We start from the raw sequence: 25999 nt of genomic DNA, 5'->3' as shown, positions 1-25999 counted from the left end.
AGGAGGTCTGCTTAGAGAAAACCCCACAAGAGTGCATTTTTCCTACTGTGTTTCTGTTTGCAGATACCCCAGCTCCCATCCAGGACCCTCCAGAGAAAGTGCTGAAGGACAGAGCTCGAATCCACATTGGGGAGCTGACACGATGGGGAACCCACACTGGACGGAAACCACCAAAGGGCCTTTTGAATCAGTTTTTATTTTTTTCCTCCCTACCTTGAAGCAAGAACGTGTTAAATAACCCCACCTGGGGGACAGGGGTGCCCACTTCCAGCCTCCAGATGGAAAGCGCTGTGGTGCTCTCATCCCAAGCACTTGTCTCTGTGTCCCCATTTCCCTGGCCATAAAGGACTGATGGATGCTCCAACCCAACAGAGCTTTATGAACAGGGACTGAAAGGGCCAAGAGCTGTAAATACGCTCGGTAACTGCAAGCCGTGGGGCTGCCTGCATGGTCCCAAATAACTCCAGTGGGGTCACCCAGAAACCCCTGAGCCACTTGTGCATGGCTCAGCCCCCCTGAGGGCACCCTCTGCCCAAAATCCCTGCCTCGTGCTTTGTGCAGCAGCTCTTGTGAGCTGCTGAGCACGACCCTCCCAGAGCTGCTCCATCGCGGGAGGCCAGCAGCACGTGCTCCAGCCTGAGCCCTGGCGACTCGCCGCCCTGCCCGGCTGCCCTGGCCACGCTGACGTACATTATACTTCTTTTTTCCAGGAAAAAAGGATTCCCTATTGATGCCGCAGGCTTCTTCCCACAAGGTCCCTGCCAAGACAAGCAGTTGTTTGAGCAATAGGAGGGAAACCAGCCCCGCTGCGATCGCCGTGCTGTGCCTTTGCCCCAGACTGCTGCGCCTGAAGCCCTCTGCCTGCGGCGGTGCCATCTGGGTGAGGCTGCTCCCCAGGCTGCATCCCACCCAAATGGGCCCCGGCAGCTGTAATTAAGGGGGGTGGTGGTAATGGCAGGAATTAACGAGCTCGGCCCTTCTCACACAGCCACCAGCGGGCCCAGCCGCGGGTCACAGCTCTTATTTTCAAGCAGGAGGTGTTGCTACAGGCAACGTGGCAAAGCAGTTTGCTGTCTGGCAAAGCAGAGCTGGAAAGGGAGTTGCAAATTCCTCCTGATGTGTAACAGGGCCGCAGCAGAAATCCACCCAAGGATTGCTCCGTGCTTCCCCAGGGCAGAGGGACCGGCCTCTGCAGCACCCCCTGGTCCCCAGCCCCTGCTGGGAGCAGGGGGGAGGATGCTCAGAGCCAGACCCCGAGATCTGTGCTGTCCCCTGGGGGCCCAAAGTCAGTCCTGGCTCCTGCCAGCACCCCTCGGAGCAGCCAGCAGTGTCCTGGGGCAGCCAGCGAGGCTGGAAGCAAGCCCACAACTCCGTGGGTTTAATCATTCTCCTTGGGGGGTTGGCGGTGTTGACGTGAGGATCGGCCCTTCGGCTTGTCTCCTGCTGTGGGTAAATCACGAGCTGCTTCTTCAATCCACAGAGCCAGCGAAATCATCCCTGGGGAGCAGTCGGGGGACACGGAGGGGTCCTCTCTGCCACATGCGCCCTTGGTGTCCCCAGGCAGCCTCAGGACCTGGCTCCCCAGCACCCAGCCCGGCGGGGTAGGGCACAGCCCTCGCTGTGTAGTGGAGGAAACCACAAGAAATCCTCTCTTCATCCAGCACAGCCACCGGGGACGATGCCTCGGTGCTACAGCTCTGCTCCAGCCTTACCGCCCCAGGTGAGAGCTTTGCAGGTGTGTAGGCCAACGGAGAGCAAAACCACCCGGGAAATGCTAAAACGTTAAAAACCTGCAGGGAGAAACCTTCTGAATACAGCTTTTACCACCTCGGAGGCACAAGAGGGATTCCTCCTGGAATGGAGGGCCCAGGACGCTCCTGATGCCACCAAAGGCTGGGTCCTTGGGGTCAGACCCACACGTGGAGCATCTCCAGAGCTGCGTGGACCAGACCGTGCCTTTCTGTGGCCAGAAAGCACCCCTGGTGTGCTGCCCAGCATCCAGCAGCCCCTTCACCCCGAATACAGCTCGCTCTGCCCAAAAGCCAACCCAGCAAAGCCAATCTTCCCCCGGTTCATCTGCCCTCAAGGCAAGGCATGGCTTTTGCTCTTTTCTTCTGGTTTGCTGAAGAAAAAGGGCTCTATTCCTGGGAAAGCTCCCCGCTTACTAGAAATGACCTTCATGCAAAACACGGCCGCTGCATAAACACACGATATTCTAAATATTATTAGAGCCAAAATATCCGTGTTGCCACGACCCAGCAGCTTGCCTAAGTGCCAGCAGTTCCAGGAGAACTGAAAGCTCTCTTCTTTTTTTTTGTTGGAAATGGGTTTTCCCACCCCAACCCTTCCGAAGCAGCGGGTTGAAATGTTTTGCTTGACTCAGTGTTGTCTTTTCCTTAAAACTCCTAAACCACCAAACCCTCGAGCAGGGGTTTTGCAGCGGGGGGCACCACAGGATGGCCGCGGGGAGCTGAGGGCCTGCAGGGAGCACGCCTGGATTGCTTTTGAGCTGGTTGCTCGATGGTTTTATAAGGAAAACACACGCCCGAGATAATGTTTAAACAAAGCACAGAAAAATCTGATGCTGCTCCTCACTGCTGCTGAGGGCTGTGCCCTGCAAGATAAACACTGCTGCTCGGAGAGGAGGCAAAAACGCGGCGTGTAAATTAAGCAGGGGCAAGAAAACATGCAGTTTATATTGAACGGGCTTGTTTTCATTTCTTTCCCTTGTGATCCCTGTCCTTGCCTTGACCCTTCTCGCCGTGCCCTACAGCCTGTAGGATGTAGGAGCTGGCAGGACAGAGAGGGGTCAGTGCAGAAGGCACCCTGACCCCCGCGGGGTGGCTCTCTCTGCCATTGCCCTGTGCTGTACCAGGAGTGCAAGGCTCAGTTTTGGGAGCTGGATCTTCAAAGAAATGAGAAGGAAGGGAACAGGGGGCTGCTTTTGTGAGCGCTGGGCTCCCTCTGCCAGCCCCACAGCCGGGGAGGAGTCGCCCTGAGGGAGCAGCCCTGGTGGGAAGGGGTCAGCTTGGGCACCGTGACCCCGAGGAGCAGCCAGGCACGGTGCAACGAGGGACATTGTGTGGGGGAATTTGGGCAGCACAGCTCGAAACCTGCTGAAGGGGCATAAATAAGTGGTTGGGAGAAAATGAGAGAGTGGGCTTCAGGGCAGCGTCTCGAAGAGTTCGGGGAGCACAGCTGCAGGACAGGGGGCTGGGTGGGTACCAGGACCCCGTCTTGGTCAGCTCCTGATGCTGAAAGACAGCCTGGAGGTCTCGGGAGAGAGCAGCACAGCTCCTCCTCTCATTTCATGTCCTTTTTGGGTGTTTTCTCCAGATTTCCAGCCCTCACAGCACTGATAAAAGACCTTCAGCAAAGCAGAGGATATCATAAGCATATATTTGGGGGGGGGTCTCTCCTCCTTCTCTGCCCTGGAGGCTCTCATGCAGCACCCAAACCACAACTGTCCCTTTTGCTTCCTCCTGACACCACCGAGCTCCCCAGCAGATCCCAGAGACTCTGCAAGGAGCAGGCCCACACTGTGGCTGCTGATGCCAGGAGGCAAGATCTGCTCCAAGCCGTGCTGGAGATGGTGCTGCATCCGTCTATAGGCACCTATATGGACTGCAAGGCTGCCATGGTGCCCAGTGCCAAAATTCAGGTTGTCTTGCACCAGGCATCGCCTGCAGATACCCAGCTTCTCTCCGTTCCCAGCTCAGAAGAAAAAGGAAAAGAAGTAGCTTTATATGAGGTGTCTGGGTATGGATTTTGAATTAGCACTGATTTTCTGTCTTATTGAATGCTGAGTGGAAAGAATAAATAAATACATAAATAAAAGACATATCCAGTGCCTCGCTTGTCATTTAAATCTAGGCATTAAAAGGAAAGGAAAGGAGCTGAAGCCAGGAGCAGAAACCAAGCCCCGGACTCCCTCCTTTGCTGGCAGAGACTGGCTTAGCAGAAGCCTTGGGGCATCCCTGAGGACAGCTCGGGGGCAGATCTCGATTTGCTGACAAATCTCTCCTGGAGAGGAGCAGCTGCTGGGTGAGGGCTGTCCCCATGCCACCCATCACAGCGGCCCATGGGAGCCCAGCCACCACCTCCATTTCCCCCTGGCAGGGGCAGATCCTGCCCCGCGCTCAGCAGGAACGGAGGAGGCTGGCTCCTGGGATGTTTGGGATATTCCAAGAAAGCCTCGGGTTTAGGGTTATTTCCATTGAGGAAACACGTTTCACTAAATAAAGAATTCCAAGCATTTAGGAGCGTCCTGGTCTCGCTCCGCCACTCAAAACCCAGAGCAACGCCTCCACCACAGGATTTGTTCCTCAGCCTTCTGCTCGCAGAGCATCGCGAGGCAGAAATCAGAGCTTCAAAACCTCCCGTTCGCCTTTCCAGATCCTCTTGACCGACCGCAGGCCCAGAAGCTGCTCAGCGTTTTCCTGCAGATCACAGACGGGCCTTGAACATCTCCAGAGAAGGAGACCCCAACGGCCTCCCTGGGCCTGTCCCAGCGCTGCCACCCTCACCTCAGGTGCTGAGCGCGTTGGTTTGCTCCGGGACTCACCTTTTGCAGCAGCCGAGTGCTGTGAGGAGAGGCCGGATGGGTCCATCTGATAAGGATCCTTATCAGATCGTTCCTGAGCTTGGCTGGGACACAGGGACAGCTCCTCACAGTCCCATAGGTGCCTCCACTCACACCGGTGCTGCCGTTCCCAACCTCCCCTCGGTGCAAAGTTAACATCCCAGCCAGACCCAGTACACAGAGCAGGGTTTTCCTTCAGGGGGCAAGCTCATCCTGCAAGGAACATGCAGGAGGTCGGTGTCAGGATTCGACCAGCCTCCCCAGCAGTCCTTCAGCACCCGATGCTTCACAGACCCAACCACATATGTGCCACAAAGTCCAACGGGGCCACCCAGATGGGATCCCAGGTGGGATTTTCCATCTGGGGAATGGTTTTAAGCTGAAAGAGGGGAGATTTAGATTGATATTAGGAATTCTTCACTCACTTTTTTTTTCCCCTTTGTTTTTAAATCACCAGGGCACAGTTCCCACCTGCAAGATCAAATCGTGGTAAGATCGGTGACCGTAAGCTTCTGCTCCCGGGGAAAAAGCCCCTATGGCACATCCATACTTTTCTCATGCCCTTTCAGCACATCCCAGCTCTTCAAACTGAAGCGATTTACAAACCAGGCAGCCACTTGTTCATTTGCAATCTCATTTCCCTGCAGGTCACAGAATCAGGCAGCTTTCTTCAGCTACATCCTGCAATGTGCCCGAGCCTGAAATTCTTGAAAGCCAACCCTCTAGGGTCTCAGTCAACGGGGGAAAGCAGCATAAGAGTAAAATGTATGTGGCTGAAAAAAACATGATTTTTTTTTCTTTTATTTTTAAGTGACTTGGGCACCTATGGAAACAATCTTTTCCTTTCTGCTTCCTCTCAGTTGAAAAGAAGAGCTCCAGGAGCCTTCCTTGTAGAAGCACGACATTTCCAGCTGTGCCTATTTGTGCTCTGCTTAAATCCTACCTTGGGGGACGTCAAGAATGGCAATGAGACTGTATTCGCTTCTAGGGATGAACAGAGGATTGTTTAAGAACATCACTTTGCCTAGAGAAAAAGCAGCTGAACTTACACTGAAGGACAGGCTTTATTTCTTTGGGGGAAAAAAAAAAAAAAAAAAAAGCTTTTCTGCCTCCCACCCCCAATAAATGGGACAAAATTTGACAGGAACATTTTGTTCCTGACCAGGAGCTAGCTAAATTTCACTTGAAAAGTTCGCAGGAGATGCACAGAGAACTTCCACAGGCAAGAACATCTCTGCGGGTGTTTTCTTACCCCTTCTTGAAGCTGCACCGCAGCGCACTCGGCACTGAGAAGGAAATAAAACCCTGAAGCCCCCCTAACACACAACCCTGCCCTTCCTGCTAGGATTAAAGCTTTGGGCCCCAAGGAGCCCTGCCTGTGGGTAAGCAGCTCCAGCCTGAAGCACTTTCCAAGCACCAGCGCATCCCTTGGGGCTGAGTCCTACAGACCTGAATCCTACAGGGCTGCCCTAGAAGCGAGTGCCCCAAGGCAACGTGCCCCATCCATCCTGAGCTCTGACCCCTCCTCAGACCCAGCCTCCAGCAGGCAGGACTTGCAAGGCATTTGTAGCTGGAAGAAAAAAAAAACAAAAAAAACAGGAGGAATTTCGGCAGCTCGACAGGAACTGGTACTGCCCCAGTGACCGAAAGGAGACACCGGGCTGCCACCACCCTGTGCAGGGCAAGGGGAGCAAGCACCCCACCGCCTCTGCCCCCAGGTTTCGTTTCAAATGATTCAAGCAAATGGAGGAAGGGGCACACACTAAAAATGTCTTTTTTTTTAATTAAAAAGTTTAATTCCAGGTTTCCATCTGTAGGATGCTTACATCATACCTGCCGTTAGGTGAGATCCTAGAAAATGCCCCTCACGATTTTGCTGGCGCAGGCTGAAGCCTTTCATGCTCAGTCAGTGACCGGAGGAACAGAAATAGATGCTGAACATTTCTGAGTTGTGTTTACACGCAGCACAGTTGTTCCCAGGCACAGAACTACTGTTAAACTTTACTCCTCGTACTACCAAACCCTTTAGAATTATAAAATATATCGCAAGTCTAAGTTTGAAAGATAACGCCTTTTTAAAAACAAATCAAAAAACCCACCCCCAATTAAAAGTTTTCAAGCCCTACTAGAAAAAAAGTCCTGGATTTCACTCCCAATGCTACACTGAGGATAACCATAAGCAAGGAGGAAACTTTCCTAAGAAAGTGTCTTTGTTTTGAGCCACCAGCTACAGCGAGTTCAGGTGTTGCTTGCCAAAACACGGGACCGAACAACCCCGCTTCCTTAGTGCTGTGACAATATTGCATTCCTTGAAGGACGGCACAGAAACCGTCTCCCGTTTCACCTCCTGCAACAGCTGGCTCGCCAGCTCTGCTGCCCGTGCAGCTATTTGTCATACCAAACAGAAGTTCCTGGAAAAATCCAGGCTAGGAGCAGAGGTGTGGAACAGCACGGTCTGAGTTCATTTTTATTTTTTTTTAAAGAACTGATCTAAATACAGTTTTACGAAGCCAAGCGATGTGTTTGACTTTCCTGACAAACACTAGGAGCACGATACAAAATTAACCACCACTGCAGCATCACCGCTGAAGGCACAGAGCTCCCCCAACCAAAACACAGAGTGCTTCACAATTTTCCAGTACCGAGGAAGAAAACTCAGTAGTCACTCATGCAAAACCCACAAAGGGACAAGGCTGGAGCCTATTAATTACCTAATTGTGCTGGTGTGCTGCGGGGTCCCCAGACTCAGGTCAGGTTTCGCTGCAGGAGGCCAGGATACAGAGCTTTGGGGGGGGAGGACAGAGATAAGATCTGCGGATTTGTGCTGTGGCTGAACTCCACCAACAGAAAACCTCAGGGAGCTGCAGCCCTGGGCTTCGGGGGCTGCAGGGCTGCTTCTCCAGGGGCACCACAACAGTGCTGTTGGGTCAGGCCGAGAGCGGCAGCAGGGCCAGGCTGTGACAGGAACAGCTCCTGCCGCCCCCAAACACTCTGCCTGTGCACCGAGATTTTAGTAGCTTTAAATTCAGGAGCGAATTCTGAACCACAGCCACGTTCTGACTCTGGGGAGCTGTTACTATCACGAGGCAGGTAGCACGGACAACACACACACACCCTCCTCCAGGAGCTGTAGGAGCCACATGACCCTAAGCATGCCGAAAATCTCTCTTCCAAGTAAACACGGGTATAAGCTGTTGGCATTAGCGCGCTATGCATTGCTTAATGAGAGGGTGGAAAATACAGCTACAACTACCGAAACCTTCAACAGGACACTAGAGTCATGCCCAGCAAAAAATCTCAAACGGTGCTCTACATTCACTGTCCTGAAAATGAAATCGGATATGGCTTCAAATTAAGAGCTTGAAAATAATACTGCTGCTGTAAGTGGCACGGAGAATGAGCTAGACTGGGAGTAACACTGGCAAGGGCACTGATTTTACACAAACACGTCTGAGCTCTGCCACCGTAACCTCCCAGGCAGAGGGCTGCCCACCACCTTCTGTGCTGGCTCGGTTCACATCCACCGCGTCGCATGGCCTGGATTTCAGGTGCAACTGAGATGATGGAGGAGAAAAAAAAACAAATCTCTTCACAACTGAGATTTTTTCAGTCATTCAGATTTTATGTCATCCTCTAAAATGTTAAAATGGACATTTTAAGATGAAACTGAAGTGTACAATGATATCTTGACAAGACTACTCATTTAATAAAAACCACTGCAAGTTTCTGACGATGCCATTATGACTGAACCCCACGCACAAAGGCTGAGCCTCGACACATGGCTGCGTCTGAAGGACTGAGCACTGGGATGATTTATTACAGAGGAACCCCCCTGAGGTCCCTGAGTATTCCCCCCAGGTTGTACCTCCCCAGAACATCCCAGAACGCAGGGCTGGTGAGAACCTGGAGGCAGCCCACAGAACTGTAACTCGGTTGCTAACAGAAGAAACCAAAACTGAAGAATAGCGAAGTTTGTAACTACATATTAAGATGAAGCAGTCCACTTTGCTACAGAAAGATTAGGCCTTCTCAGTTCACACTGCCTATCACATTCAGCTGCTCCCTGTCCTTGACAGCACTGCCATACAATTTGTGCCAGTTACAAACCCCCGTCCTTACAAACACAGCCTGTTTTGGAAAGCAATCCAAACAATCTGAGTGTTTACTGCAAACCAGCTTCTCTCTCCTACCATTTACAAGGCGGCCAGGAAAAGGAAATAGGAACAGAAAAACATCCATGAAACACAAACTGGTTTAATTAAAACTGAAAAGGAAAGCATACTGAAGGAATAAAAACTCCAGATACACAGCAATTATTAATTATGAAGCTGTTGATGATCTTGGAAAAGCATTTGGGAACTCATGACCAAACGTTCAGCCTTGGATTCAGAGACAAGGAGGGGGGAAACAGCCATGACTTGCCAAGTCCTTCAGCACCAAAGCACATAAAACTGTACTACTTGATGTATTTTTCCATGAACTTTTTGTGAAATTCTGATCGTAGGGTATCGTTGACGAATCTTTTGTCCTTTTTTGATTCATCTATCCCCTTGGCACAGTTCTTGAAGACAACATCGTCATCCCATCTGAAAATAAAGAAATGTTGTCCTTTAGTGGGGTTATATGAACATTCAGTGCAATTTATAAAAATATTTAAATGTTATCTGGCCCTCCTATTTAAAAGAGCAACTAGTCATTAGGAGTGGATTCAGTCGTTGAAAATAAGAGATCTGTTCTTCTAATCCAAGCCATCTTCTTTATGCTTTTGAGTTAGAAGCAATAAAAATATCTGTGGATTAAAGGTTAATTTCTCTTTGCAGAAAATATGGGGTATTTGAGCAGAGCAGAAAACAAACTTTAATGGCCCAGAATTCTGATAAACTCAATAGTAATTGGAATATCTGCAAACAGGAATCCTCTTCAGAAAAAAGACTTAATTGCAGCTACCCTATAAATATAAAGCTACATTTTAAAGAGAAGCACTACATCAGATTTCTCAAGGAACTTTGGTCCTGCTACTTTTCGTATCAATATGAATAATGTCACAGACAATTCTCAACTCTCTTCTGTTTTTTGGTTTTGTACCACAAAGTAGCAGGATGGTTTGTTCAGAGAAATGAGCAAAACGCTGACATTTACAGGCTCACAGCAACATGAGGGAACTCGGGGGGGGGGGGGGACGGACGGACCTCACAGCACAGGCTGCACCCTACCTCCTCTTCACTTTGAAGTTTGCTTGAGGCTGCGCTGGGCCCGTAAGGTTCAGCAGCGGGTTGCCGCTTAGGATGTTCTCCATTCGAATTCGTTCTTCTTCAGCCTTTTGCTCTTGCTCCTGAGAACCAAAAAAGGACAGATTACTTTTCTGGGCCACTGTTCTAATTTAGTTGGTAGAAACGTATAACACATTATTTAGCTGCAAATACCCACCGTCACAGCTCCAAATTCCCAGAGCATTTGACACTTGTATACAACGGGAATAAGGACAGAAGCAGGGATACACTAAAGAGCTTAACGTTTCTAATAAACCCTCAATCTAGCGATGCTCATTTCTGCTCTACTTACTTCTGATATCCCATCAAATATTCAGTTAAATTCTAGCTTTACCATTTACATATTTATTATACGAAAAACTGTACCCAGATTAAAAGACTTGCCTTATCCTCATGAGAGGAGAGAATACATTACACTGTGTTCACTAGGTGGAAGAAACCTTCCAGCTTCTTGAAACCTCTCTATCATCTTGAGCAATCTGCTTGGGTTTTACAGCTACACCTTCCCTAGGGACTGATTAAAGAGAATATTTACTTCTCCTTGCACTGCTAGAGGCGTGCAACTCCAGCCTAAGCAAGGTGCTGCGCTACAGGCAACACAAAGTCGATCTCGCTGCCCATGCTTACAAGCTTTATTAATACATTTAGTGACTTAAATGCTCAGGCTTGGTAATGTAATGCTCATTCTACATCAGTACACTTTGCCACACCCTTTTGAATGCATTACAAGGGTTTTTCTTTGGTGAACGTACCAGAAGGAAAACAACATTTTCTCATTTGGATGACTAACTATGTTTCCCCCTCCCTGCATGCTGAAGTATGGCCTGCAAACAGCCTAGTTTAAAAAAAAAAAACAAAAAAAACATCCTCAAGTCTCATTAGTGCCCCAGGAAACTCAAAGCTCTGCTTTTATAAATTATACAAATGAAAGACAGAGATAACGAGTAAGGTTTGTGTTTGAAAGTGCAGCAAATTCATGGCTGAGGGCTGCTATGGGACCCCAGAAGAGGAAATGTTTTCCTTGATGACAGGATAGCATTTACAAGGTTTAAGTGCTAAACTTGAAAACTGATCCTAGCCAGAGTTCTCTAGCTTCAAACACTTAATCAAAACTAAGTGACATATTACTATATCTATAACTTGCAGTGTTTTTCAGTTCCACAGCCTGGGTATGTAGAAAATTCCTTTAAGACAACCCAAGCCTCTTGAGAACAATCCCAGCTTGCCATATATACAAATATCAGACTAGGCAGGGGCACTGCTAAAGGTTTTACCTTTCAAAATCTGAGTTCTATTTATGAAAAAACAGCTACCAGCAGGCTGCTTCTCACAAACAGAGTTTGTAACTAGCTGCAATTAATTGCCAGTGGAGTGGAAGAGCTCCCCAAAAGAGCACGTTGCTTGAAAGCATGGCACTGCTTTAGGAGAACCCCATTGTACCCTTATCCAAAGGCATGGGTAGGCAAACTTGCTCCTTCTGTGCTGTCAACAGAGCTTTACCGCAGACTGCAGCCGTAAGTGTTATTAACACAAATGAACCGAAGTTCTGCGTTCCACACAGAGGTCTAAATCCAGCATCCGCATTCCAACATCACTTGTTACCACCCCAGTAAATAAAGAAACACAGAAATCAAAGATATCTTATAGGGAGTTGCAACTTCCCCCATTTTACATTTGTTTCCTTTGTGGATTACACAGGAGAAATGCCTGCAACCTCTTTATCATGGCATGCCAGCCTTTGATTTGCCATTTTCTTTCCTCATAACAAGGTGGAGCCCAGAGGAGCACCATCAGATGCGCTGCTCTCCAGCTCAGGTGCTCACACCAGCCCTCAGGCTGCCCAGCACATCCACCTCACCCGGCCCCTGGTGCCTACGGAGGACTTATCGGAAACCAAGCAAAAACTTTGATATCAATATGAGTAAAAAAAAAAAATAGAAATATATATATATATATATATATATATATTTCTGATATATATATCATATATTATGATATATATATCATATATTATGATATATACCATAATATATATCATATCATAATAATGATATATATATCATTATTGATTTTCAGGTTACTCCCCAGAGATTGTGTTTAATCCCATTTGGCAAACCTACAACAGGATGCAAACACAAAGTGCTCTGTGTCATCCAAAATGAGGTGGGTTCTGCCTCATTAAGCTTAAATCTCTGTTGCTCCATTAAAAGTCAGACTTTGAAAAAAAAAGAGGGACCTTAATTTGGTACAGACATAAAAAAACAAACAAAAAGATACTGGATGGTACTCAAAAGAAACTGGTACTGATAACAGCATTGTAATAAGTTAATATTCCTCTGTTGACAAAAGTTTCTGCAAAGAGAACTTCCTTCAAGTCCTATAAACGCAACCACCAGAGCAATTTTCCATTTTAGAGTTGAACACGAGAGGTACTCTTCTCAAGGAGGCATGCAGAGCACGGCACATCAGATTTCTAAGCCACCAGCCTCGGCAATGATCCAGTTACTGGACCCGAATGCATGTGTGCACGTTTAATTTTTCTGTAATAAGATTTTAAAACAGTGTGTAGGCATCATTCTAACCTTTATGTTTTGCATGACACATGTAATAACTTTCAGTTTCGATCAGCCTAACATATTTTGCTGTCTGATAATGAAAAAAGTATCATCAGCCTGACATGTTAAGATTTGGTGGCAGAAAAAAATAAAATCAAATTGAAGAGTGACATAACATTTTTAAGAAGTGTTATCCTACAAGGAGTAGTGCAAGAGCAGGATTAGCTCCAGATTCAGCCACCTACACTTAGACATCTGCCTGGAGGCATCTGAGCTCACATCTCAAAGGAGATCTGGAGAACACAGCGTGGTGCCAGGAGAGCTGTGCTGCTCGTCCTAACCCACGCACCTGGGGAACTAACCATGCTCCGGGCTCTGCCTGCCGTGCCAGCTTTGTTTCCACTGCACCAGAATTGAAGCTCCAGTGAGTAAGATATACGTGCATCCCAATTTGGCATTTCAAGGGCAACTGAATCCTGTCTAAAACTGCACATTCCTGCTAAAAACCTATGTTGATTCAAGTCACCTACAATTCCAGAGGACTGGAGGGCAGCAAAACAGAAATCACACTATTAATAAAAGAAACAGAAAGGATGATAATAGGACTTTTAAATGATTACATTTTACTTTTGCACCTAGTAAATTATTAGAAACTACTAAGAACACAGTGCCAACAGAAGCTGTCAGATCTTTCCGAGAGACAGCAGTTGTAGAAAACATCCAGGAATCTTATTTCAAAGATCCATTTTCCCTTTCTGCTGCAAGCGACACCGCACAGCCCCTGGGCACGTTGTTGGTTGCTCCGCCGCTCTGCTGGCGAACAGAACCCTGCTTTTAGACCTGCAGAGACAGCACAACTACAAGTAGGAACAAACTGCGTTATCTTTGTCATTAAAGATCAACGGATTAGAGGCTGAAAACAAATGGGGAACGGATCTGTTGAGTAAGACATCAGTCACCTCACAAAGACGATGTGGCGCACGCGGTGGCTTATTGCTGGAATTCCATCATTCCAGATTTAGGAAGTAGGCTCATTCTGAAGATGAGTCTTGAAGACTTTTGTATCATTTAGCTCTACTAAAACCTCCCCGGGAAGGTATGCAGAAAGTACGAAATAGGTTGGTTATTCAATTCTGTATCTCAGGCACGGAGGAAACCCGAGGTGTAACTCACGGGGCTGTAAAGCTGACATTTACACTCAGGCTAATTTATACACTCTGGCCAGAGCTGTAAAACCCCTCATCTCCAGCCAAAAAAAGGTTTTCGTTACATTTCAGAATTTTCCACATCAATCTTCCACTGCCCACTCCTCCAGGCAACGGAGCATGGCTTGTATCAAACCCAACAGAGCAGACACAAGCTTCCCAGCTGTCTGAGCCTCACACCTCTGGGGCACGACACAGCACAGCTGTTTGCAAAATAAACGGTTCGGCTTCCTCCAAAGCCTGCACCGTTCTCCTACATGGTGGAACAAAGGCAGATTAGGTTAAAACACTCTGGGTACAACAAACCTACAACGGGAGAAAAGCCTAAGGGGGAGAATAGCCTCTCTCTGTTTACTCCACCCTTTTAAAAATAACATTTCTTTGTCTGCCTTTCCGTTCTTCGAGATGAGGCATACAATTCTTTTCCTAAACTCTTACAGGAAAAAAAAAACACCACGCTGCAGGTTATTCCATCACTACATGCAGCAGCGCTTTACCAACTGCTTGCAGGGATGACTCAGAAACCAGCCACGTTGGTGGGAAGCAGCTCCTTCCTCTGCTGCCCCCGTGGTAGTGGCAGAGGTAAGAGAAGAGGAATATTGTGGTGTGGGGAATAAAACTGGACTGGCAGAGGGAGCCCCGTGCCCCAAGGAAGCAGACAGAGCCGATGCTGTGTGAAGTGTGAGTCACAGTAAGCCTCCACTGCACGCCTGAACTCATCATGGGGGGGCGGGGGAAACCAGAAAAAGCTGCATTAACCTGGACTGAACAATCATTCCTTATCTTGCTGCAAGAATAACTGTCCCTTGGCATACTTGTTTCTGACCGCAAAGGAAAGAAAAACAGTATTGTTACCATGGTTATATTTCTTCTAGTATAGCTGCTACCCTTCGCACAGAGCAAGATTACTTTTGCAGAAAAGTGCTGAAATTCCTGAAATGACTCCATTGTATTAAAATAAGTTACCCTGCTCAGTTTTCGCAGAAACGGAGTTGTTGCAGAAAATCTGAAATATTCCTGTATCACTGAAGGTTAAAAAAATCACAAAACCTTATTTAAGTGATATTTTTTGAATGACAAACTATGCCAGCAGGGTCCTTTAGCAGCATAGAGCAAAACTTAACAGTGCAGAGATCAACCCCAGTAACATAATCCCACCCAGATCACTAACTCTGTGCAATACAGTGTTTCAAATAATTGTTTGAAACTCCAAAAAATAAACATACAGAGTAATTGCAGTGCCTATATGCAGATTTGTTGTCATTCTCCCCACAAGTGATAAGATGTTATCATTAGTTTTTGACAAGGGTAAGCACTGCCAGCATGTCTCACAAACATTTAATGAAGAAATATACTCCAACATCTGCTTCTTCATTGAAATCCTTCCTTAATCACCAATTTGGCGCTCCAGTTTTAGTTATATACTTAAAATTTAAGTGAAAGGGTTAAAATCAAGACTCATTTAATGTAATAATTGAGAGAAGCTGAGGCTACAACACAGGACAGAGCTGAGATCTCCTTTAGCCATTAAAGAAATACATCCAGTTACAGAGAAGCACTGGGTGAAAAGAAACTGTAATAGAGCCAGCCAGAAACTTTAAGTCTGTGCTCAGATAAGCATAAAATGACTGGATGCTAAAATAGCTTTGCTGGAACTGTGCTTGTACATTCAGCAGCTCGCTGGTTTGAGGTTTGCTTTTAATTATTGCAATTTACCTTTTAAGGAAGTTTTGAAAATTGGAAATTAGGAATGCTGTAACGCTGAATTTGGAATACTGAAACGTGGTCCCACGAAAGCTATCTGTGGATGGTTAGCACAGGCAGCAGTTCCTGTGTTTGTACAGTTTTAGACAGATCCAGGATTATTCCATGGAAATGGCTCCCAAAACTAAGATCTGCTGGTCAGTTCAGTCTCTACTAGAAACGAGCTAGGTTTAAATTGGTTAAAGAGGTTCATATTGCAGAGGGCAGGAGAAAAGTCAGAACAACTTCTGTCCCCAATCAGCTTTTTAAGAAGTTTATAGTAATTGTTTTGTTTCTAAAAGTTAAAGGGAATGAAAGCATTTTGAGATTATTAATAGGCTTTGACAGCAATCTTTTATTTTGTTAAAAAACTATTTCCTTCACAGATTAAAGGAAATACCAGCATTAAGGAAGTTAGGACCTCTTCACACTAACATTTACCAAAATCAGAGGTTTTTTGTGGAGATTGGCATTACCACATGAGGGAAGTTAACACAGAACATGATGAACCGAAAAATAGCACGTTCCTATTTCCCATTTTTTTAACTGCCTGACCAGAAACACACTTTAAAAGGAACAGTCCTCCTCCCATGGCAACTTCAATACTGAGCACCAAAGTGACCAGTGAAACAGGTAACAGAAATACAGCATTTACTTTAAATAAAGTCTCAGAAATAACTGCAGTAACATTGCTGGATAGTGTAACTGAAGTACAAGGAAAAGATCCACATATAGCACAATTTTGGGATCGAGTGCTACATTTTAGCTATGTCATCTTTTCCAAGAAGATGCACGGGCACATTAATCTGCCTGTTATAACACTGAACAGATGTGAGAACAATGTGCAGCAGAGTGAAGAGGCATTCCCTGCTGTTTCCCTTTTGCCTTGCCACCAGTTTACCCAACCCGTCCACTGGGGACAACGCTGCTCCAGCAGATAAACCAACTGTTTACCTGGCTTAGGGTTAACGGCAGCTACAACTAACAGCTTATATGAGATGTTATCCTGAAATCGGCTACACGACTAATATAAAGTTACTTACAAAATTAGGTTTAAATTACAGTTTGCAACACGTGATAATACAAAATCCACATATATCCTATGAAAGGGGATTTATATTAAATGATTATGAAATGCTTTGTTAATAACGCCTTATTTTAAGGACACAGGAAACAGCATTACCTAGACAGATTGCACCCCTGAAGACAACATAGGAAACCTTTCCTAAATAAACCCTTACTACCAGAAATTCTTTCCAACACTGCACTCTGCCGTGGTTTTTACTTTTTTCCATGAACATACTCGTAGTTCCATACACTCAAAAAATTATCAACAAGAAAATAAAGTTCTAATTACTTCAGAGCACCCGCTATTTAATAGAGGTGTCACTTTTTAAGTGACATTTAAAAGTTAATTTTAATTAACCACCACTCATTAAGATGAACAGAGTAGGTAGTGAGTGTGCAATAATGTATACTATTGCAAATAACTAATGATTTTAGGGATGAAATAAAGGGATTCATTTCAGATAAATGTGCACATATTAAGTATTCACATAGTGCTGGACATTGTAAGCCTTATGTTTTATGGGTGGGGAGCACCCATGAAGGCAAAGAATAACACCAGGTAAAAGACAGCAAGAAGTGCTGTAAGAAATATTTCAGAGCTCTTAGCACCCTCTACTGACAAAATAAGAACTTTGTAGACTGCTAGCAGCCCTGCTTTCCACAAATGAACAGATAAACACCTTTGTGGTTGTGCGTGCTGTAATTTACTACCATTATTTTCCCAAGGCAAGGTCTCTAAATTGAAGCATGGCAAAAGTTATGCTGTTTATTCTAGATGTACAACTGCAACAATGAAGTAAACTGAAAACGTACCCAGATACAAGTTTTCACTTTAGGCACTCTGTGCAGGGTTATTTCAACTAGCAGCCTGTCCTCTATATTGCTACTCTTAAGTTGTATTTTGATACACTTCAAGAAAAATATGAGGAAGAACCATTGCCAGTGTTTTCAGGTCATTTTTGCCATGTCTTCTGCAGCTACAACAATTTCATGTGATGTGTGACAAATGTCTAGCCAAGAGATGAGAGATGCTGCAGCTACAGTTTAACTTAAAAAGACTGTTTGCAGGCCAGATGGAGAACCAATTATCAACAGTCTTTTAGGGAAAGTTTCTACACTGAAGCAACATAGTACAGCTTTTAACCTCTCAAACTTCTTTAAGATTGCAGACTTGTTTCGGTTAAACTCACTGTTGTTTTTCTTTTTTTACAGGTCTTGCTGACTCTAAAGGTTAACTTCCATACTGTTAGCTAAAAGAACAGTCAAGCACTGGTGCCTGCAGCAGCTGACGTTATTCTCTCTTAGCTGCTCCTAATGTCCACTAGAGGCTATGCCCTGCTCACTAACTCTAGTGGAGAGCATTTGTGAAAAAACATTCCAGCTGTAAGGGTGTGCGTTAAGCTACAGAAAAAGCTATGAGTTGTTCAGAGGTATCAAAACATTGTTGTCACAGCAGCAAAGAACCTGATGAATATTTAATAGTTTTTAGATTTATTTAGCACATGCTATCTCAGATTACTTTATATAAAGATGATAGATTCTACATTAGTGTCAACAAAACTAACAACAACATATAAAACTACGCAGACCAAAAGTATGTAACTTTTTGTTCAAAAGCACTAAAACCATTTAAGCCCTACCTCCAAAAAAGAGCTTACTCAAAGCAGAAGAGGGAATGCTGAATATATCCACCAAATTTTGTGCACTTCCATAGGTAAAGCGCTTCAGCAGTGCCAATGAAATACTTGGACTGCAAACTCCAGTGCAATATGGTGTTAGAGCCAACGCAATTCATCCTGACCACTCAGCATTTTGCTAACACTGACAATTCCCAGAACGAAGTCCCTGAAGTCCTCTCATTAATCAAGGACTCCAGTAATGAACTTCAGCCCAACCATCTCCTACACCAAGAAGGTGGGGGAGTCAGTGGTATAGGAATCGTAGGCCATACACAAGTTGATTTACCACATCCTGAAAAGATTATCAGCCACATTATTAATTTCCATGGAGACATTTTCTAAATAAATTCATCCATGTATGATCACTTCAAAGTAGTTCTGGCTTTACAGTTACAGTCTGTGCTTCTTGCCAAGGCAACCTAGCACTGGTGTTGTAAACAGATAAAAACTTTATCAGAAGTTGAAGCCAGAATCAAAAGCAAAGAGCACACTGATATTTTTAATTCATGAACAAAAATGGCACATTTCTTTTTCCCATACAAGCTAGTTAAAAAATGAAATTCCACTGGATGATGACAGGTAGGGTCACCAATGCTGTTATAAGGTTCAGTGTGACAGCTGCCTTCAGAGGACTTGTGTGTTAAAAGCAAGATTGTCTTCAGTCAAATGCCTCTACAAAGCATTGGGGAAGTAAATAAAACATTTTGGTAGAATATGCACCCATAAATATGTCTGCTGAAGAAAAAATTATTGACAACAATTACTAGAAAAACAAACTCATCAGACTCCACTTGAGAAGTGTATTTTGAAGTGTTGGGAGCTTGGCACTTACTTCGTTTACCAGTTCTCCCTTATCCTAATACCTAAGGCATAACAGTTTTGATAAGCACGTTTGCAAAAAGCAGATGCTCTTTAATGGGTGAGATTTTACCTTTCGAGCCTGTTCCTCAGCTCGCTCCTTCTTAATTTTTTCCAGTTCAGCCAGAAGAGCTGCAGTGTCATCATCGTCACTGTCTTCCAAGTCCTCATCTTCATCATCCTCCTAGGAGCAACAAAAGGAAGCAAGTAGTAGTTCATTCATTCGTTTAATAAATACATTTTTAAAATAAATGCATCTTTTAATTCTGAAGATTACTACAGAGATCTTAGTTGATTAAAAAAAAAAAAAAGAATTATGAGAAGTCTCCCAGAGTGTACTGGTTTTCCCAGCTTCTTTACCTCAACAGTTCTGCCTTTGGGAAATTCTAACTAGCCCAGTACTTGACTGAGTCTAAAAAAAAACAAAACAAAACAAAACAAAAAACCACCAATATTTTAAGTGGTATTTTCAGTTCTCTAGTTTTTGTGTGCTAGGAGTCACAGTGAACTTGCTCCCCCTAAGAGCATCACTGCAGCATGGAACAGAATCCTCTGAAGCACTCTGGACTTCTGCCAGAGCAGAGTAACTGAAAAAGGAAACTATGCTGGAAGCAGTTGTTAGTTACCTGTCTTAAATCTTTAACATACCTACAAGTACATGTTCTATTAATAGCAAATCCCCAAGGCAGGACAATGAAAGGAAAGACGACAGAAAAAGATACATACATCAGTAAGAGGATCATCTGCATCAAGATTTGCTGCAGGAATCTGGTCTAGTCGAGGCTTCTTGGACACTGAAGATGATGTCGTGTGCTCTAAGGGAGAGGATTAAAAAAAAGTGATTAAGTTAATTTCACTTAACAGCACCTAATGTCAGAAAACAAGTTTCCATTATGAAGTTGTCTTGCATTAGAGAAAGAAATGAGCTCATGCTTAGTTCTTCCTCACCTCTCAATCTTAATGCCTGTGCTAATTCCCTTGTACCCTCAAACAAACATCCCCAAACTTACTATTTAGCCTCTGAGTGTTTTTTTAAGTTATTATTTCAAGATGAAAGAAGAACAGAAGGAGAAGCTGTGGAAAAATATCTTTATTTGATATATCCAATTGCAGTGTTTCCACTGTGGACCACCCCAAAGCTATTACCTAGTCTGGCCCAAAAGACACCTGTTTTTATCTGTGAATTTGAAATCCCCTTAAGACTTCTGTACACTTCACAACTAAACCTCAAGTATCTAAATTCTGTCAAGCTTAATATTAAAAATGAGTATTTCTCAAAAAAAAACAACAAAACAATCCCACTAAATCCCAGCCTTTGATTTTTGTTTTAATTCTCATTCATTGTACAGGAACAGAACCAGGTACTTTAAAAAACAACGTATTACTTCACTAGAAGATGAGTCATTCCCTTTCTCCTTCCTCTCTCATCTGTCCAAGCACAAAAAAAGCCTTTATTAACTGCACGTACCGTTGCCAAACCATTACAATCATACTGTACCAGCTGGCCTGCATGAAGGACTCTGCTTTTCTACTGGCTGGCCTAGATTTTTGCCAGCTCGAAGTCAGCATGAAAAGCAGCGGACATTCCCTTGCAGGTCAACAGCTCTGAGCTATCAGAGCAATACCCTAAAATCTGCACTCATGACATGCTGTCTGCAACCTGAACCTTGTAACATGGAATTCTCTGCAAATGCGATGTCACAGAGGTATTATTTCTTGTTAAAGTGCTGGTTTTACCTCTTGTTGGTCTGTCTCTGTTCTTTTCTCTTGCAGCAACCCGTTCCCTCTCCTCCAGCTCCCTCCTGAAGTCACGGTTACGCACCTCTTCAGGAGCATCCTGAGTGGTCTGTCTGAAATAACAAGGAGGGAGAGAAGCTGAAGGTGACAGCCTGCAGCTGGTAGCAATATTTGAAGGATAAATATTTGAAGAATAAATAAATAAATATTTGAAGAATAAACCCAGGAGTGAACAAGTTAAGTGCAGAGAATAAGAACTGGGTACACTGTAGACTTTTATTTCTTCATTCTCTCTTCATCAGTCGTCTTCCCTGCATACAATGCACACGCAGACATGCAATGACACATACACGTGTTCCTTACAGTGGCTCTTGAATTAAAAAAAAAAACAAAAAAAACCCACAAACTCCTGCAAAAACAGGCTAACTGCATCTACCCCCTGTAGGTATTTGTAAATCTGTTCTCCTGCAGTCCAGGGTGACATCTATCAGGTCAACTTTTCTCTCAGTTTTATCATCTCAATTTGCCACTGGAAAGAAATCTCTAAAGCTTGTAAATTAGACCAAAACTCGAGTATACTTTTCTCAAACCTTTTCCCCCATGCAGAAACACGATAAAGTCCCATGTCTTGAAAAAAAAACAAACAAAAAACAGGGAGAAGCAGCAAAACACTAGCGTTAGTGAAACATGTTGCAAATTCACCTTTCCCTTTCTATTATATAACACACTCTGGCCAAAAGCAACAGCCTGTTTATACTTGAGTCACACTGCATTCCACCCAGAGCGTGCTGGATTTGCGTGGAAACCTTGAGGAGAACTACTGAAGAAAAAGCAAGCAGCAATTCTTTTCACCTTTCTGTGAACCCACTTCTGGAAGTAAGAGTGCCTGAAGAAACCCAGGCTCTAGCCATTATAAATACACTGTGTGCAGAGGCTGTCTTCGTGATGGAGTACTTCATTTGCTTTCATAATTAAAAACCTGAATTCAGAATCCCTGTCTTGCTGCAAAAATCCCCTGAGGCCCCGTGTCACTCAGGCAAGCCCGAGTGGGACTGAGACACAGCATCTTTCCTGCAGTGATGCAGGCCTGGCAATTTAACAAAGTCAACTTTGGATTAGGTTTTGGGGAGAAAGGAGACACTTACTGCCCCCTCCATCTCTCTTGCACACACCAAGGGACTTGTTAAAACACACACTGTAGCCCTGTATAAATTTCTCCCCACATGCTCCTTTCAAAACAAGAGCCTCGTGTTCCAAACCCCGGTGCTGTTTAAAGAGGCAAACCACCAGCCACTTCTCCTGTAATAACAGAATGCACCTGACAGCACTTTTTGTGCTGTTGATTTTGGTACTGTCCAAAAAAAAAACCCCAAAAAAAAAACACCCCTCCAAGCTCCCTCATCCACAGGTTTTCTTCAGAGGGGCAGAAGGGAAGAGGTGAAAGGGCAAAAATCTGCGCAAAGTGCAAGTTGGAAACTTTAGCAGAAGTTTCACTGACAAAAGTAACATCAGCTCGATGAAAACGATTTTAGGCTGACACATTTCAGCTAAATTCTAGGTGCCTGTGCTGCACTGACTCCAAATTTCACATCATCCTTCAGCAGAGCATCAACAATTTATTACAAATTTCATACAGAGGATAACATTTATGTAAAATCCTATTATCTTTCAGACTATTTAAAGCAACTGCCTCTTCTGGTACCTGCACAAACCACTTGCAGTGTTTAATATCAGCTCTTCCAACACCTGAGTGCTATTCCATGATTTCCCTGCCTCCTCTTAATGCTCCCCCCCCAGTGGTTCTCAGTCAAGACATAAAACACTTTCCTCCTTCTGAGACTTGCTCAGTCTGATCCTGCAAGTGACAGACCCTGAATGGCTCAGCTGTCTCCTTCCACTCCCAAAGCTTTTCTTTTCACTCCACTGCCTGAAACACTTGGTCTCCAAAGCTCATCTTCTGATGGCTCACTTCCATAACTGTACGTACCACTAAAATTAAACTTCTCAAACCTGCAAAACGTTCGGTCTCCTAAATCTGCTTTGGAGATGTGCAATTTCAGCCCACTCACTCAGCACTGCTGCACAGTATCTGGTCATAACAAAAAACAAACAAACAAACAAAAAACCCACCAAACATTCCTATCCTGTTTTCCCACAAGCCAGACCAAACACGCAGCACTTACCTGTATTTGATTTTAGTATGAGAGGGAAGGTCTCTGCTGGAATACTGCTTGGATAGCTGGCTTAAGTCTCCTTCGCCTTTTCCTCTTCCTCCTCTCGCAGGCTCAAACGTGGGCCTTGCTGCTGTCGTCATTTTGGTGGCTACAAAATCAAGGGCAAAAAGCAGCCATTACTAGAGCTTACAGGGAAAGGCACTCACCAGAAGCTGCTACATCGTTCCTGGAACTGTAGCAACGAATCTCTAACCGTCTCTTGGCACCTGACCCTTAAAATTTAAGGAGTTTCTTATAGACAGAATTTATTCAGATTTTCGAAAGAAAGTCTCTTCCAACATGACTGAAAGCTGACATACAGATGTAAATGAGAATGCAAAGTCATGTTTATACAGTAAATACAATGCCAGGAGCCAGTCTCCTCTCCTTAAGTCCTGGTGGTAAGGAAGTAACTGAACTCCTTCCCCTGGAAAAAGGACAGCCAAAAACTCCCTGCCTATTCAGAATGATTTCTCCTTCATTCCCCAAAGCGTATCTCGGGATTGCCACCACGAATGCTGGCTGACACAGCTCACAGCACGCCCAGGATGGTGCTGGTAATTCAGCAGTGATGATGGTCACACATCCTGTAGGCTCTAGCCCTTGCCCTGGCCCTGTCAGTTCTCCCGTGCAGGCACAGCACTGACACTGGTAACGTGGCAGAGTCCTGTGGGACTGCCCTGCACAGAGCTCCAGCTGGCCAGAGGAACTTTCTCAAGCACTAGGACTAATGTTTTCTCTGCAAGCACAAGGCTGATGGCTTCAACCATACATAAACCACGTACAAATAACAAAATAACCTGCTCAGGCAAAGGCATAAGTTTTCAGCAGCTCTTGTTTTAGAACCTGCAGGACCTCACCTACCACCAGCACGCCCTAAGAATGGAATAACGGGAGCCAAGAGCTGCAGCTGTGACAAAGGAGCAAAATAGGCTCTGAGCAGCCTTGGCCACACGAACTCGCTGTCAGCATGCAGCGCACTCAGGACACCACGGCCAGTACACAACCACTGCCTGGCTGCTCGATCAGTGCCACCTGAACTCTGTTACACAAAGCAGCACTTAATCCTGCTCCAGCAGGGCACGCAGTCCCACTCACCTCTGCCTACAGATACATCCGCAGGGATGCAGGAAGAGCCACAGGGTCAGGTGTTCAAGGCTGTCGAGAGAACAAATTTAAATCAGAGAAAACCAAGCAGATGATATTGTTCCACGTGCTGTTGTGATATTGCAAATAAAAGTTATTTGTGCTCCACTTGCACGAAGCACATGAGTTTGTTAAAAGTAAACAACGTATTTGTTGCTCACAGTGACGTCCCACCGCGCAGAACACACTGATACTAAAGCACTACGCAGAAAGCACAATTCACAGCATAAATAAAAATAAAAAAGGAGCCAGCAGCTGGCCAGGCTCCCTGCGAGCTGCTGACACCTTCCCAAACGCCATGCGAGCCGGCTGGGGCTCAGCACGGCCTCCACAAGACCTACAAAACCCCAACCCGGAGCCCCAACACCCCCTAAATCACCCCTTCTCCTTCCCGAGCCCTGCCCGCATTCACCTTGGCCTTAAAATCCCCAAACCCCACACCCGACCCCCAGGTTTTGGGACCGCAGCCCCGGAGCAGCCACCTCAGGGCCCACACAGCAAGGCAGCGCCGCCGCGCCGCCCATCAGCTCCCCGCCACCCCAAGCGACAACGAGGGGGCTTACCCCGATGTTAGGATGCCCCAGAGCCGTCCCAGAGCCCTCCTGGCCCCTCACAGCCCCTCACAGCCCCTCAGATTCCCCCTCACAGCCCGGCTCTAGGCCACCGCCGCCATCCCCCCGCCCTCCAGGCCCTACCATAGAGACGGCCCCGCCCGCCATCATGGCTGCCCAAAATGGCGCCGCGGCCTGCCCAGCCATGGCGCCCCCTGTCCTCGGCACTGGCCCTTTGCAGGCTGTTCCTCCTCTAGCACCCGGGTTCACAAATAAACAAAAAAAAGTGTAGAAACGAGTACGGGGGTGATAAAAACGCCCAGTTCTTCCCTTTGCGTAGCCGTGTGCATTGGCAGTGTTAGCCTCAGCCTGCAAGTCAGTAGCCCCCCCTTACAAATCCCCTCAAGCTGGTGTGTTTTCACTGCTGTCCCCTAAAAATCCCCTCAAATTGCTGTGTTTTCATTGCTGTTCTTCCCAAATTACCCTTAAACTAGTGTGTTTTCACTGCTGTACCCCCAAAATATCTTAAAACTGCTGTGTTTTCACTGCTTTCCCCCTCTCCTCCCCCCCCAGTCCACTCAAACTGGAGTGTTTTCATTGCTGTCCCCCCCAAATCCCCTCAAATTGGTATGTTTTCCCTGCTGTCCCCCCCCCCCCCCAAAAAAAAAAAAAAAAGCCAAAGTGTGAACGAATATTACTCAGTTATTAAACAGATTTTCTCTCTTGTGCTTGCCCTTGTTTTTAAATTGCATTTGGTTGCTAAGCCTTTGTGAATTGCATTAGGATATGTGAAGTAAAAGGTTCTCTGATGTATCTTGAGACCTTATTAATGTGTTAATGTGTTTAAATATCTGAGGGCAGTGTGTCAAGAGGATGGGGCTGGTCTCTTTCCAGCTGTGCCCAGTGACAGGATGAGAAGCAACGGGCACAAACTGAAACCCAGGAGGCTCCAACTCAATACAAGGGGGCACGTCTGTACCTTGAGGGTGACAGGGCACTGGGACAGGCTGCCCAGAGAGGCTGTGGGGTCTCCTTCTCTGGAGATATCCCAAACCCGCCTGGATGCCGTCCTGCACAACGTGCTCTAGGTGATCCTGCTCGGCAGGGGTTGGACTGGGTGATCTCCAGAGGTCCCTTCCAACCCCAGCCGTTCAGTGACTCTGTGATCTGCAAACTAACACGGAAACTCCTAAACTACTCTTCACCCAGCATGCAATTTAGAAGAGAGCCCGCAAGAGGTCCCCAAAGACATTGCGATGCAGAGAGCTACAGCAACTGATGTAAATGACACCCTGTGGGCAGCCAGCCATCAACGAAAGCACTTGGAAGAAGTGGGCCCTTGTTGTACAAGAAACCACGTCCTGTTCTTGGCTTGTGCGAGAAGAATTTATA

General features: G+C 45.7%; 1 protein-coding gene across 2 annotated transcripts; it reads right to left on the bottom strand.

Moving 5' to 3' along the window:
• Positions 1–8816: 8816 nt before the first annotated feature.
• CWC15 (CWC15 spliceosome associated protein homolog) lies at positions 8817–24837 on the bottom strand. Of its 2 annotated transcripts, none has more exons than XM_027467631.3 (8): positions 24752–24837; positions 24009–24068; positions 22881–23019; positions 20698–20810; positions 19687–19775; positions 19034–19144; positions 9796–9914; positions 8817–9168 (listed from the first exon to the last, which is right to left on the bottom strand). In XM_027467631.3, the coding sequence occupies exons 3-8, from the start codon at positions 23009–23011 to the stop codon at positions 9039–9041; spliced, it is 693 nt and encodes a 230-aa protein (XP_027323432.1). In that variant the 5' UTR covers positions 23012–23019; positions 24009–24068; positions 24752–24837; the 3' UTR covers positions 8817–9038. The 2 variants fall into 2 exon arrangements, with proteins under 2 accessions (XP_027323432.1, XP_005012902.1); XM_005012845.6 differs by having other exon boundaries at positions 24620–24768.
• Between the last annotated feature and the right edge of the window lie 1162 nt (positions 24838–25999).

Source organism: Anas platyrhynchos, chromosome 1 (genome assembly GCF_047663525.1).
Source record: "Anas platyrhynchos isolate ZD024472 breed Pekin duck chromosome 1, IASCAAS_PekinDuck_T2T, whole genome shotgun sequence".
In the NCBI taxonomy this organism is placed as follows: domain Eukaryota; kingdom Metazoa; phylum Chordata; class Aves; order Anseriformes; family Anatidae; genus Anas; species Anas platyrhynchos.
This window is presented reverse-complemented; position numbering and strand designations above follow the sequence as displayed.

Excerpts from the sequence above, each read along its gene's own strand:
- CWC15 (XM_027467631.3), bottom strand. The coding sequence starts at position 23,011 with ATGACGACAGCAGCAAGGCCCACGTTTGAGCCTGCGAGAGGAGGAAGA. Across the intron at positions 19,145-19,686 it reads CAGATGATCCTCTTACTGAT|GAGGATGATGAAGATGAGGA; the intron begins GTATGTATCTTT and ends TGTTGCTCCTAG. Across the intron at positions 9,915-19,033 it reads CTGAGGAACAGGCTCGAAAG|GAGCAAGAGCAAAAGGCTGA; the intron begins GTAAAATCTCAC and ends TTTGGTTCTCAG.